The 14,259-nt window shown below is 39.7% G+C and overlaps 2 protein-coding genes and 1 long non-coding RNA gene across 5 annotated transcripts; 1 reads left to right on the top strand and 2 right to left on the bottom strand.

Annotated features, from left to right (window-relative positions):
- Positions 1–731: 731 nt before the first annotated feature.
- On the bottom strand, positions 732–7,713 carry mybl2b (v-myb avian myeloblastosis viral oncogene homolog-like 2b). The gene is made up of 15 exons (XM_079509400.1): positions 7,418–7,713; positions 6,795–6,891; positions 6,605–6,676; positions 6,405–6,497; positions 5,586–5,806; positions 5,337–5,469; positions 5,189–5,254; positions 4,656–4,892; positions 4,107–4,379; positions 3,880–4,019; positions 3,694–3,793; positions 2,853–2,963; positions 1,910–2,017; positions 1,680–1,814; positions 732–1,574 (listed from the first exon to the last, which is right to left on the bottom strand). Exons 1-15 carry the CDS (start codon positions 7,438–7,440, stop codon positions 1,446–1,448), a joined length of 1,938 nt encoding a protein of 645 aa, XP_079365526.1. The 5' UTR covers positions 7,441–7,713; the 3' UTR covers positions 732–1,445.
- Positions 7,714–7,811: 98 nt separating this feature from the next.
- Positions 7,812–9,255, top strand: LOC306929327. Its single transcript, XR_013790768.1, has 2 exons — positions 7,812–8,198; positions 8,436–9,255. It is a non-coding gene; the product is annotated as an uncharacterized lncRNA (long non-coding RNA).
- ift52 (intraflagellar transport 52 homolog (Chlamydomonas)) lies at positions 8,500–13,956 on the bottom strand. Of its 3 annotated transcripts, none has more exons than XM_079509770.1 (14): positions 13,881–13,956; positions 13,169–13,351; positions 12,923–13,010; positions 12,555–12,684; positions 12,372–12,447; positions 12,171–12,242; positions 11,821–11,947; positions 11,634–11,717; positions 11,443–11,511; positions 11,211–11,365; positions 11,031–11,118; positions 9,843–9,951; positions 9,603–9,748; positions 8,500–9,517 (listed from the first exon to the last, which is right to left on the bottom strand). In XM_079509770.1, exons 2-14 carry the CDS (start codon positions 13,285–13,287, stop codon positions 9,476–9,478), a joined length of 1,305 nt encoding a protein of 434 aa, XP_079365896.1. In that variant the 5' UTR covers positions 13,288–13,351; positions 13,881–13,956; the 3' UTR covers positions 8,500–9,475. The 3 variants fall into 3 exon arrangements, with proteins under 3 accessions (XP_079365896.1, XP_079365894.1, XP_079365895.1); XM_079509768.1 differs by having other exon boundaries at positions 13,794–13,886; XM_079509769.1 differs by lacking the exon at positions 13,881–13,956 and adding an exon at positions 13,499–13,756.
- Between the last annotated feature and the right edge of the window lie 303 nt (positions 13,957–14,259).

The following is a 14,259-nucleotide window of genomic DNA, read 5'->3' as shown; positions in this document are numbered from 1 at the left end:
TCAAAATAAATGTACCGGTTAATACATTTTTCCACATAAAACATATAGGCCTAATACACAATTTTATTGTATTCCCCCCCCCGGTCCTTTGATTAATTAATAAAAGAACAGTAATTTAGGTATATTTTATTTAGGTATACGACTACGCTTTTATTTTTAAACAGTTTATCTTGAACCAAAAATCATCTCTCTCACATGTATGCCAGGCCAGCGTTTGCTCTGGTCCATAGCTCTGAGCTATGCCAGCGTGCCAGTGCCAGATCACCCTCCTTTGTGACAATGTTGGCACCGGTGCCAAACTGCACTTCATAGATAAACGACTGGTCACTGGATTGGACTAGTCGATTTCAAAGATTTTATTTTGAAAATGAGTGAACCAGAAAAAAATCCTCTTCCTTCTTGATAAACTCCATAGGTTTTGTTTTGACAGTCTGTCTCTTTGTATTTGTATAGTGGTTGGGGGGGGGATTGTATCACAAACCGGCACAATAATGCAGATTAATAGGCCCAAATAAAACGAATTACAGCAAACGACGACACTGTTCCAATCAGGTTATCGAACATTTTTGCAACCCGCGCAACAATGTATTCAATGTATATTCATTGTTTGAAAATAGAGGCATTATATTTTATTTGTCCACAAATAACATGCGTTACTTGAACTCGTGCTTTTCGCCTAAACTTCCCTGTTATAACTACGGTTATAGTTATGCATTGATTGCACCCACAGCTGAGCCGAGGCTGAGCCAACAAAATCGGGCATACGCGTTACTTACTACAGCGCTCAGCGCGCTGGCCGTTTCTCATTGGTCAATCTGAGAACCCATCGTCAAAACTTAAAGGAAAAACAGCGCCCTATTTTCCTTTCAAGTCTGTCTCAAGAGACTACTCATTGGTTGACACGTCTCATCAGTTTTAGCATATTTATTTTCCATATAATCATTATGTACACATTAGCTTAAACAGGGCACTCAACATTATAATTTAACTTTTTTTTAAGTAATATCAAAATACATTACTGCTTCTCAGTGCACTACTCCAAATGGTTGTATAAACTGTATTTAAGAAACTTCAACCAGAGTGATTTTCACTATTAAAATATGTCAATGGAAATTGGATACATTGTGGAATGTAAAAACATGTTAACTGATGGCAAATATAAAATATTAAGACAATACTGTCTTACTATGTAGCACTTTACATTCATTATTCTTTACAAAATACTGGTAGTTCCAAAAAGGATTACCTTCATAAATTCTGTTTTGTAACTACCAAAAGATGCTGAGACTGATGCATTTCAGAAATTATACCTAGCCTATACATTGATTAGGCTACACTGTTAATTTTAAGGTATCAAGAATGTAAAAATACCAGCAAGTTAGCCACAACACAAACACGTTGTCTAAGTAAAATCTTGGTATATGAAGGTGATCTCCGGAGCCATCTCAAGACAGGATGAGAGCCCGGTTTGGTGCATAGGATCTTAGTGAGCGCAGGTAGCGTCTTGCTTTCTCTGTCATTATGAGCTGGTCTGCAGTTTTTCCACATACAACTATCTCCCATTCCTTGGACATCTGAAAAGATTAAAGGGGGGGGGCAAGTATTATTAAAACGCAGGGGGGGGGGGGGGGGGGGTATCACTGGGACTTTTATACATGTTTATTTCAGTGTGAACTCACAGGCGTTGGGGGCACCATGTTGGAACATATAGCACTGTCAGTGGGTCCTAAAAGGAAGCCCTGATCCAAAATGTTATCCTTCTTGATGCAAAATGAAGATGACATGTTCAGAGAAACGCAATGTGAAGGCTCTTCCTGTAAATAAATACATTTCAAAGTCAGTACTTTTGACATGTATGCTTTTTTCTACTGAGGGGTTAGTTAGTAATACATTTATATCCTCATTTTACCTGTATGCAGTCTTTGGGCTCAGACTTAATTCTGGCAGTCACCGTCTCATTGCAGTCCATGACATCCATGGCCAGGGATTTGCGCACTTTTTTCATAGGGTGACGATTCTGAGGACCAAAAAAAAATCCAACCTTCACAAGCAATATTATGTGATTCCTTAACATTTAAACGTGACTTAATTTACACCTGTAAAAGATGAGCGGCCCCGGACGGTTAGCTCAACCGGCACATAGGCTGCCAACTTGCCAAGCCAGCTGGACGGCGTGCCGCGGGCTTGACTCCAGAGCCCGACGGCCTTTGCCATGTGTCACTCCCCATCTCCCCCCTTTCCTGTCTATCTATCAATAAAAGGCATAAAAAGCCCCAAAACAAATCTTAAAAAAAAACAAAAAAAACAATGATGAGCTTGGCGACAGTTTGAGAGTGATGAGTATTTTTGTGATAGGTAGACCTGGGCGATATATTGATATGAGAATAGATTTGGTATATTGTATTTAGCCTTAAAAAAAAAAGCTAAATATAAAAATAAATGTAATTCTGTGTTCTATCATTTCCCACTTTACTCATTTACTTTAATTCATCATCAACTTGTTTATCCTGTATCAAGTTAGTATGAGTTCTCACAGCTCTTTGAAGCTGTTTTAGCATTAATAGCCTCTTCTCATTACGGCATTATGATGGCGGATGCCTAGTTAAGGTAGCTCTCCACTGCACAGACGTCGGCAAGCTTCGTCAGCATTCAACCGTTGGATAGCAGCAGGCTTGTTAGTGTTGTGCTCTCAGGTGCATTCAGCAACTCTTTTGACTGCAACTTCATTTGACTGCATGTAGTAATTTGTAGAAGTCTGTTTGGTGGAGAGCTACCTTTACAGAGAAATGTTTAGATGTTTATTGCTCACATAACAATAAGAGTGAAGCAGCAAAGCATTGTCTCATACTCACAAACAGTCTGTGTCTTTTCCCAGGAGGCGTGTGATCTGCCACTTCCAGCAAAATCCCAGCTTCTTTCAAGATTACTTCATTTATGTCCGCCTCCAGGTTAGGTGTCTGAGGCTAAGACATAATGGGGAGAAATTAGCAACCAATACCAATATATAATAATATATACCAATATAATATACCAATATCAAAATATACTGCTTGAGAAAGGGATAAATTTACACATCCTGCAAGCCCTATAATCGTGGTCAGTTATCTATGAATGTGTGTAATTTGAATATGATCAATTCAAGGGTGGTAAAACAAGTCAACATCTATTATTTTAAAATATGAGATTGAGATATAACCGTATAACAAGGTCATTTACAGTGTAAAATGTACAGGCAGTTCTACAAGAACCTCTTAAAATAACAGCCTATAGTTCAAATTGAATGTCTACTATGATTACCAACTGATGTCTTTTTTGCATACAAGCATTGCAGATACAAATAACAGAAAACTTGAAATTGGCTTTCACTTCAAGTCAATTGCAGATGTGGAAGGTATTTCATATTCTTTATGTATGCAAGTACATGGGGAAGTGACAAAAAGTGACTAAAGTGATTCTTCTAATATCAACTGCAGTTCCACCAAAAAGGAGGAACAAACACAGCCCACCAACAAGATGCAGCCTATTTGCTGCCCTCTTGTGGTCAGAAATTGCATGTTGCAGCTTAAATAAAAAACTCTTTGTTTGCTAATTACAAGTAAAAGGTCAATAAACTGCATGCACAATTACTAATTGGCACCAAATATTTTTGTTTGCATGTGTGATTTGAGTGAAAGTGGTGTGCGAGGTACTCACCAAAGGTTGCAAAGGACCATACTTTTCCATTGCATTTTTGAACGGTGTTGGTGTGAGAGGTGTTGCATAGAGGTCGGATTTGTTTTTGGGCGTAATAAACCTACATGAAAACACAGTGTAAGCAAAGCGGGATATGCACATTATACAACACTCATGTCTTTCAGAGTTACATGCAGGATGACTTACACAGAGTCATTCTGAATGAGGGGCGACTTCTCCCGCTGTAGTGGTGTGGTAACGGTGTTTTTTTGACTGCAGACCGGGGTGGACGTGAGGGACGGGTTCTCCAGGTCATGGGTATCCTGTTTGGTCCACATGTTGAGGAACTGAAACAACACATTGTTAAGCAGACTGCATTGTGTGGTGTTGCGATACGTTGCAGTTAAGGATGGAACAAGACTGAAGAGCATTACTTGCGACGGAGAGAAGGGCAGGCTTTTAACAGGAGTGCTCTTGGGAGTCATGGAGTTGCTGGAGTTGGGAGACAGAACGATGCGTCTGCGGCTTCGGCAGTTGAGTATGGATGGCGGCGTGACATGGGGTGATATGGGGATGAGCTCCCCTCTGTTGCCCTTACTGAGCTCCTGAAGGACATTGCCCTCCAGGCGGAACCGATGACGCTCGGGGCTTTGATTTTCCTCGAGAAGATCATCAAAGGCAGCCAGGTCGCACCACCCATCAAGGTCCTGACAGGGAGCGATATTTTTTCACATGTTAGTAACGCAATGCATGCAGTGCTTGGTGGCTCAGTCGGTTAAAGCAAAGACCATCTTTGTGAGCATGAGGCCCCAGGTTCGAATCTGACTCTGACTCTCCTTTCCCACTACCTCTTGGTTTCATCTCTCTACAGACTAAACTCACCTACTACATATAAAACGGCATGCAACCACTGTGATAAAACCGTTACGACTGAGCACACATGGTGGTGGGGTGACTTGAGACATGTGTTAAAGAATTATTACCCCATCTACCAAGTCCATCACTTCCTTCAATGCTGGGCCAGTGGGGTAGAGAAAACCAGAGCCGTCCACCACCCAATTGGTGACATTAATTTCTCCTGAAGCATTGGGCTCAGATTTGATGCTCAACCCATCCTTTGTTTGTTGGGAAGAACCCTTTGTTTGTTGGGAAGAAGAGGCAGCCTTTGAAGGGACTGCCTCCACTGGTTCACTTTTTATGTTGGGTAAAGTCAATGTTTCCTGTGAGTGTGGGAAAAAAAAGAAAATTATAAAAAGGTACTTATGCACATCCTTAATAAACGCTGGACAAAGTACACAAATCAGAGGAAAATAAGTCTGCACAAACAGCATGATGCTCTGAATATTTAATGTTTGACCAGGTCTAAACGTTGTTTGCTTTTTTATTTACATATCGGTAGTAAAGATTATTGAGGATCAAACTGTTTGTGCAGACTTTTATTCTGAAATCAAAGCATGAATATTGCAAATGTATTGTGTGTAACATTTGATTCAAGCTATCTCGACTCTTCTCTTACTGGTGGAGATGTGTTCTGCTCATGGTCCTTGTCTGACTCTGCGACACCTTCAGAACAATGAGGGGCCTGTCAAATCAAATTGAAGGATTTAATTCAGCGACACCAATGACAGTTTGCAAATCAGCATATCACTGGAAAAGAAGCCCACCTGCTGGTCTTTATTTATGCGGGCAAGAAACTCCTCACGTTCACTTGGTTTAAAGACAACGGCAGCATAAAAGCCCATCTCCAACTTGCGTTTAATGGTAGAATTCCAATGATTCTTCACAGCATTATCTGTCCTGTGAATATAAAAAGTTAAGTTTAGTTAACTAAGGCTTTAATAAATATACAACTCAATAGTTAATCAATTTCAAGCTCGCCTCCTTATGCAGATCACGACAAGAGAGCACGTTACCTTCCAGGAAGCAGCTTGGCAATCTCAGCCCAACGGTTTCCAAGGATGTTGTGGGCCTTGTAGATTACGAGATCTTCCTCTGCCGTCCAGGAGGACTTCTTGACATCAGGGTTGAGGTGGTTGTGCCAACGCTCTCGACACTGCTTTCCGAGTCTGCCTTTCAGATGCTTGGCTACCAAGGCCCACTGTTTATTGCCATAGCGGTTGACAAGCTCTATGACCTGACAAGATAAAAGTATATCTGAGAATTGGTCACCAGAGCCAGATGACATTAGTGAGATATACAGTATACTGACTGCATTTATACATTACATGGACCAGGGTCTTTGAATTCATGTTTGGTCACAGTCAATCTGAGAACCCACCGTCAAAAAAATAAAGGAAAAACAGCACCCTCTTGTCCTTGAATAGACGAGTAAACAGTCCCAAGTTCCTTTTTATGTGTGTTGTTTTTCTCTACCGTACGTAGGTCAGAGAGGCTCATTGTCTTTATCAGTGTGGAACGACACATCTACCAAGTTACAGTACTAGCGGCACGATTTGCCGCACCCACGCCACTCATACGCTGAGTTGGCAGTGCCCGGGATCAAACCTATAACCTTAAGTATTCCAAAGACAAAGCTCTACTGACTGAGCTACCCAGGCAGAAAACCAACACAAAACATCTAGGCTGGTAGTGTCCCTGATGAAACCGTGTGGGAATAGGTGAAAGTACAAGATGGTTTTGAGAATAGTGGAAAAAACAGTGAATTGGATTCTTTCCAAGAGCAAACCTCCATTCATTGTATATTGCTTTGCTGGCGAATATATTTAATTTACCTTTTCATCCTCCTCTTTGGTCCAAGGCCCTTTGACCAAATCTGGATCCAAGACCTTAAACCAGCGATGCTGACACTGCTGTTCTGTGTGATTCTGAACATAAAATTGAATGTTATAGCCTACAGTACATAACAAAGATGGAGACTTGTATTTTTAATATAGTTACTAAATATACAAATATATAAATTGTTCAAACTCACTTGTATGAAGCTGGCAATGTATTTCCAATCATTTGCTCCTACTTTTTGAACCAGAGCCTTGAGGTTGTCATCCTGTAAATGTGATCAAATAGGCAGAATTATGTTAGAAGACATACTGTGGTGTTGTGTGTGTGTGTGAGAGAGAAAGAGAAACTGATGGCCATTTGCAGGGACACGCTGGGACATTCACCTCTTCCTGTGTCCATTTCACCTTCACTTTTCCACTGTCTTTCTGTTCTGCTACATCAGAGTCAGTGTCATGACATGTGGCTTCCTCTCCATCCTCACTGAAAAGAAAAACTCTATGATTAGCATGTAGAGAAAAGGCTGATTTTTTTTTTTAAAAGCCACTGCTGCTTGCTGGTTAGACTATAGTCTGGTTAGAATAGCAAGGCAACAACCGGGTTGATGCCTTACAGTCTATGGTTGATGCTAACTAGCATTTGGGTCACTTGGTTTTTCCATTGGCACAATTTCAGGGTTTAGCTAGTCTACTGTCAAACAGATGCAGCTCTCATTTATGATATTTAGTTAATCTAGCTACAGAAAGACATCGCTTATTGTTAGACAGACTAATCATGTCGCTTGTCTGTCTGCTAAATGTAGCTTATCTGACTGCGCCGAAACTGGCGGAGTGGCGGCACGGCACTGTTGATATTCGAAACTAACACAAAGTCAATGAAAATGTCTCGTCTACTACTAAAGTCTTGGTTGACTTGCAGTGATCATGCACATTGATCATGTACATTGATCACGTACATGTTGGCCTGATTATGATCCGTTAATGTTGTAAATATAATCGATTCAGCTTACCCGCGACCGGACCACCAGGACATTTCCCACTGTTTTTGTTAACAATCCCGCCGTAAACGTACGCCCTGTCGACTTCTTCTCATTTGTACACCATTCGCATGTGATTTCAGAACTATATAATTAGATCTAATAACTGGTTTGCTAAATTATAAATCCAATTTAACCGCATAGCTAATACTGTTAAGTGAACCGAGCGCTCCACAGTTGAACAGAATAGTCCGCTCGGCGCTCAGCTGGAGGAACAGCTTGTTGTCCAGTTGTTGTCCCCGCTCAACATTTTCTATCTCGCGCCTACACAAACCGGAAATGCGTAGAAAGTGACGTTTTAGAGAACGTCCATTAAATAAATAAATAAATCATTTTTGTTCATTTCTGACATGTTAGACTCGTTGCAAGTTGCAACCATACGAGCCTAACAGTGGAGATGAAACGTTTTTTTTATTTTATTTTATTTTAACCACTTATTTATAACAACAATTATTATTATTTGACAAATTGTGATTTGTCAAATATGGATGTCATGCTTAATGCAATCTGGGAACCCATTCGGTTACAAAAAGAAAGAAGAAAAGATACCTGATTTTTTTATTTCACAGTATGTAGAAGGGGTACATTTCAAGCACACACCATGATTAAGCACTCACACTTAATTGTTTACAACAGGGTTCAGCAAATAAAAGGAGCCTCTCCCCCATCTGCACTATTCACTTATGTCCAGGTGGTCACAGCTTGAACTTCATCGACAGTCAACGGCCAAAAGTAAACATGGAGAGGTCTTTGGGTAAATTAAACTTTTTGTGTTAAACACTTGTTTAAATCGCCACATCTTGTGTCTTTTGATGAAAAATCAAGTCCCAGAATTAGCTATCAAAGTTAACTTCTGTTGTCCCTGACTCTCTGTACATGAGGTAGTATAGCAAAGTTAAAGTACTTTTCCAATTTCCATTATGTTATCATTCATCACAAGTGGTCTGTTATATGCAATGCCAATGTTTAATGTACTCTATTTTCATCCTAGATTTGAAAAGTTTTGAGTGTCCATCTCCATCAGAACTCGACAAGAACGTTTTTGAGTACCAGAGTTTGTCTGCACTAGAGTCATCATCAAAAATGTCAGAAGAGAAGTCTGCTTTGGTTGATCCGTCATCAGATATTGTGTGTCCCCTGCAGTGCAAAAACCTCACCGTACCATCGGCTGTACAGTTGGAGATGCTGTCCTCCACACCATGCGAGCTGACAGGACAAGCCAAAATATGGGACATGTCTGTTATTGAGTCAGATATGAATAGCCCCAAACCCATCTTTGAAGTGAGCACTCAGGATTTCAACTTTAGTTCGGGCCAAGAAATTCGATCCAAATCAATGGCTGACATTTCCTCTATACTGGAATCTGGAAGCTCCAATCCAAACCAGTCTGCAGCACCAGGAGGAGAATCAAGTCTAAGCACAAACGCTTGAAGCTTAGGCCACAGGCAGCCATATTATTTGAACAGCATGTCACCTTCACACAGGTGTTCCATTTAGTGTTGCAGAGCCATTCCAGTGAACCAACATAGCAGCACCCCGACTGTTGACCACGATGGAACATAAACAACAAAATAGGTATCATTGGTAACAGCTGTTAAGAAAGTAACATCAAGTCCAATTTCACATCAATATGGCTACCATGTATGGATGGTACTTGATGTTCTTGATCTAAAACCATGGATGTGTTATGTTTTATCGAAAACCTGTGTGTAAAACTGAGTATCAAGCAATTGGCTTAACCTCCGATTTGTTTGGCCATGCCCACCCTGCACTTCTGTAACTAAGTTTAATAAAATTGCATGTATTTTGTATGTAAATTATCTTTATTGGATAATGTATTGTACAGTAAACACTTAGAAAATATAATATGGAGATATAAAAAAGCCACAAGATAATTTAATTTTGTAATGATTATAGGTACAGAAGTCTTTACAAAATTAAAGATGATTGCTATGCCAATAAGTTACTGTGAACCTTCAGAAATACTGGTATTTGAGATAATTCCAAAGTATATAAATTACAGTTTACACATTAGAATGGGGGAAATTGTGCCTCTGTGTCAATATCATGCTCCTGTAGGGAAAGAATGGTCAAATTAGTCACGCATTCAACATATTAAAACCTTTTTTCTATTGTGGGTGAATATGGGCCAACTAACCTGATTGAGTTTCTTGAACTCCACCACCTGGAAGAAAATGTGCTCCAAAATGTGTTTGGCATCTCTCTGATCTTTGTCCAGCTTCCCAGTAACTCCCAAATTTTCACCACATTTCCGTACGTAAAACTCAAGATCATCATCAGAACCTGGGAAAGGAGATATGCAGAACAAATATGGAATAGGGTTATTACTGCAGTTAGAATTCAAGATTTTATAATATAATTCAAATATTTTACTTACATTTGTTGGTGAGCTGTGCTAAGCGCACTTTCTCTGAAGAGAACGTTTCATCCAGATCAAAAAGATCTAGCATAGGTGGCGGTAAATCCCTAAAGGCAGGTGGAAAGACCTGGGATAGAAAACATCCACTTACTACTTTTAACTTCTTCAGCCATATTTCATGTCATTAGTAATCTTTGGCTATTGTAGGCTGTGTGTGTGGTGTTGTGCTGTTTTATTCTCTCCCATGACTGTCTGAGTTCCAGATGTGTGATGATGGGTAGATTGTGTAACTGAGTAATTGTCCTGGTTGGCAGGTTGCTGAATGCTCCTGGGAATGTCGGCTCCCAGGATATAAGAAAAGCCAACAGCAGTCAACATCTCTCTCCTTCATGGTTCCCAACATGACCAGCTTGGCAGCTACAGTGTGTATATATATTATGTTGAGTTGAAACTATAAGCAGGCAAAGCAGCCATTAATGCTTTTGTCTCCCGTTTTGTGTCAGTGTTGTGTATTCACACGTGCCATTTTATTTATTGTATGTTGTTAGGGAAGTTTGTTGGTATTGGGTTTAGCTTCTTTGTTTTGGCCATGCCCATGCCCACCCTGCCACGTGCACTTCTGCAACCAGGTTTAATAAATTGTCATTGGACTAATAAATCTAGTTAATCTACTGTGTTGGTCATCCTTGGGGCAAGGACACCATCCATTAAAATTAAATCATGTGAATCACTGGTTTCTTTCAAAAAGGGCCTGAAAAATCACGTGTAAGGTAAGGAGTCCACAAGGGGGCGTAAATGCAAATTCCCACAGAAAGGAGATGTCATTCACTGCTGCTGCTCTCTCCTTTGTACAGTGTTTTGCATTATTTTGTTGACGCATTGTGTTATTTTTTAATGCTGTTGATTAATTAATTATGAATAGATGGGACCACAAGCGAAGTCCCCAGGACTGTTGTCTGTTATAATTTTAGCCTTACGTCTGACTGTACCATGTGCTGTTTACATTTCTGACAGATGAAGTATTCCACACACACACACACACACACACACACACACACACACACACACACACACACACACACACACACACACACACATTGTGTTGTTGTCTGTGCTTGGTTGGTCCTATATTCTGGGCATGTGGAAATATCCTTGGCAAAATAAAACATAACAAAAGTAGGGCAGGGTGCCTGAAATGAAACTTACAGCAGGTTGTAGCTGTGGTAGAGGTGTCTCAAACTGTGGTGTGATCAGTTGGAGGGGTTCATGTTTTACATTAAGCTGTTTATAAGAACTGTGGAACAAAACATCATCAGGAAAAGTACACCACATGGCAATGATGGACTGGATGGATGTCATGTTCTCAAGTGTATTTTAGTTTCTAACCTGATTACTTGCGGCAAAGTGTTGTTTGACAATTTGAACACAGACATGTCAAAGAGGGAAGTGAAATCCCTTGGATTTTCATCACCCTCTTGCAAGCAAACTCGAAGTCGTTCTGACAAGCCCCCAGTATCTGGTAACATATTGTAATCTGTGATCTAGGAGAAAAAAGGTCAGATCAACGTGGATCAATACATTACAGTAAATGTACCAATCTAAAAAAAAAACTCTTCACCTCTGGGTCCTCTGCATCAATCTGATTCAGTTGAATATTATCAGTCATGAGCCACTGGAAGACAACATCCTGGAATAAGAGAGGGACTGTCAGGTCACAAATCACTCAAAATGTAATGATTCCAAACAATGGAAATATTTAGTTACTCTGTCAACTATTCAAAGGGGTCTTTGGTCATCATTTGTATTCACCATTATTTTACTGTTCTCCTCTTTGTCCAGGTATTGGTCGCTGAACATGTGACAGGAACCCAGCACTGCCAGTTTCCCACCCTCCTTCATTACAAAAGATGAAACATCTTTTAAATGACATGACAAGAACATATTCACCAAAAATATAAGATTGACAAGAGAAGGGAAAATGTATCATGCTTCTCACCTTGACCTCATAGAAGGCCAGGACAGGCCTGTTGAGTGGAAAACAGACTGAACCAGTTGAAAGAATAGCAACGGCAGGCTTCATTACACTCAGGGTCGCCCCATATGGGTATACAAATGAGAGAGCCCTGCATGAAGACAACATCAATACATCATGTATTAAATGGCATTCCTTGAAGCAGCAGGGCCTCTATTGATGATTCACAATGATTTACTAACACTGCCGAGTCAGCTGTAGCGTACTTCGCTACGTTCGGCACAGCAACTCGGTCGTGCATGCGACTCCACTTCAGACGGCATTACGGTTACCCTCTAGACTAGAGTATAAAACAAAAATGGCAAAGTACTTACTGGGCATTATTCCCAACACTTTCATCTTCAATGATCCCTGTGACCACTTTGCCTGCAGCCCGACTTATTTCTCTAAACAATGTGAAGAAGAATATATAAGAATATATGACCAAGATGAAATAGGTAACCTAATAGTCAGTGAAAAAATCAAAATAATCTGAATACAATCTGACCTTGTGAAAACATGCCTCATCCACTAACCTGTTCAACACACCATTTGACACCAGTGCTTCTTTAGGATGGAAGTACTTGTAGTAAATGTTCCTCACAACAGCATCTATAGGAGAAATTACAACAACAAAACTTCAATAATAGAAATCCCTCATGATTACATTATTGAATTGTGTTATAACATGTAATAATATGAACTTGTTTCATATGCACCATTGTTGACCATTATTCCAAACTCCTCCAGAAGAAAGTTGATATTTGTGTCATACTTCATTTCTCCTCCTTCACCAAGCATCACAAGGACATTCCCCCCTCCATCCAAGTACTGCTTCAGCACCTCCAGCTACAATACAATGGTATATCAGTGTGAAATAACATTTAAAATAAAGAGATTTGGTGGTAAATTAAAAACAGCTACCAGAAGCTAATAATATTTTCTACGCCACTATGACAGGTGACAATGTGGATGTTATATTGATGTTAAAGTGTACAAATCTATTTGGATGACAAAAGAAGAATCCAATTAACAGTTAAAACTGGTTAAATACAATTCTATTGAGCCTGTCGGTACAATACATCACCTCTGATGCAGTGAACTTTTCTCTTGGACCAGCAGTTAACCACAACTTGACACCCCTCAGCTTCTCCAATGACAGCTCTTCCTTAATACTTGAGGATATGGGATTGAAAAACAAGGGTTTTTGACTAAATTGGACTGTAGCATTCATACCTCTGAAAAATAAATTAGTTTATGAAGTTCCAAGAAAGTCAAGAAAGACCAGATTGATAGATTTAGAATTGCTATTTCACACGCATAATTAATTTACCTCTGGATCTTCCATTGCGCTCTTAACCTTTTCTGCAGTGACTTGTATCCGCTGTTAGCTGTAAATAACTCTCTTTTGGAAGCATTAAAAACAACAGTGTTACGCTGCTCCTTGTCCATTCTTCATCAAGCCTGGCAACTGCAGTAACCTCAGTAACTGATCGTATCGGTTATATCAACAGATCTGCAACAGAAATTATAGCAATTATAGATCATCCCACTTTATTTAATCAACACAGCATAATTAGTATCAGAAGTTTAGCTACATTAGCTAACATTGCTATTAAGTCTGGCAAATGTTCTCATTACTGTAAAGATGCAAATTTCTTACCAACAGTTAATTAGCTTCAATATTAACACCAGACACGGTCTGATTTCTTGCCATGACCGATCTAGCTCACTATGGTACAACCGGGTTTCTAGTGCCAAACATGCTAACTTCAAAGGCTACATACATATAGGACGGGCATTCGACGAGTCAGTTATAGTTGTAGGTCTAGTAATAATGTAATATCCCCGGTTTTATTGACTTCTATTAGAAATAAAATAACTGACAATACATAATCGTATTAGAGAACTCTGTTAATCAGAAATCTTAATTTGTCGAGCTCGTCGTTTTAAGTTACCTTCCAATTTCTCTTCTTGCAATGTTGATAATGCATTATGGGAAAAGAGTAACCATGGGCGCTAACCACCTAGCAACCACGACTAACCTCGCGTCACCAGGCCTTCGGCTTTTCCACACGAGTCCGACTGACAGCAAAACTGGGACGCATCACCCACTTTTACGACTACACAGTATAGTGTGTATGTGTGTGTGTGTGTGTGTGTGTGTGTGTGTGTGTGTGTGTGTGTATATATATATATATATAGTTACTATTAGATATTCGCTATATATATATATAATTATATATATATATATATATATATATAGCGAATATCTAATAGTAACTATATTACTTGGAGAATAAAAACATGTCTCCACTATTTCTATTTTTGTGGTGGGCATTAGCATTTCTGTTACTGATGTGACATTAACAACAAAATCAAATGTACGACCATATAAATCAGGTGTCCACAGTCCGCAAGGTT

This window comes from Electrona antarctica (assembly GCF_951216825.1).
Source record: "Electrona antarctica genome assembly, chromosome: 9".
NCBI classification, from domain to species: domain Eukaryota; kingdom Metazoa; phylum Chordata; class Actinopteri; order Myctophiformes; family Myctophidae; genus Electrona; species Electrona antarctica.
The sequence above is the reverse complement of the archived record's forward strand: the minus strand, read 5'-3'. Positions and strand labels throughout refer to the sequence as shown.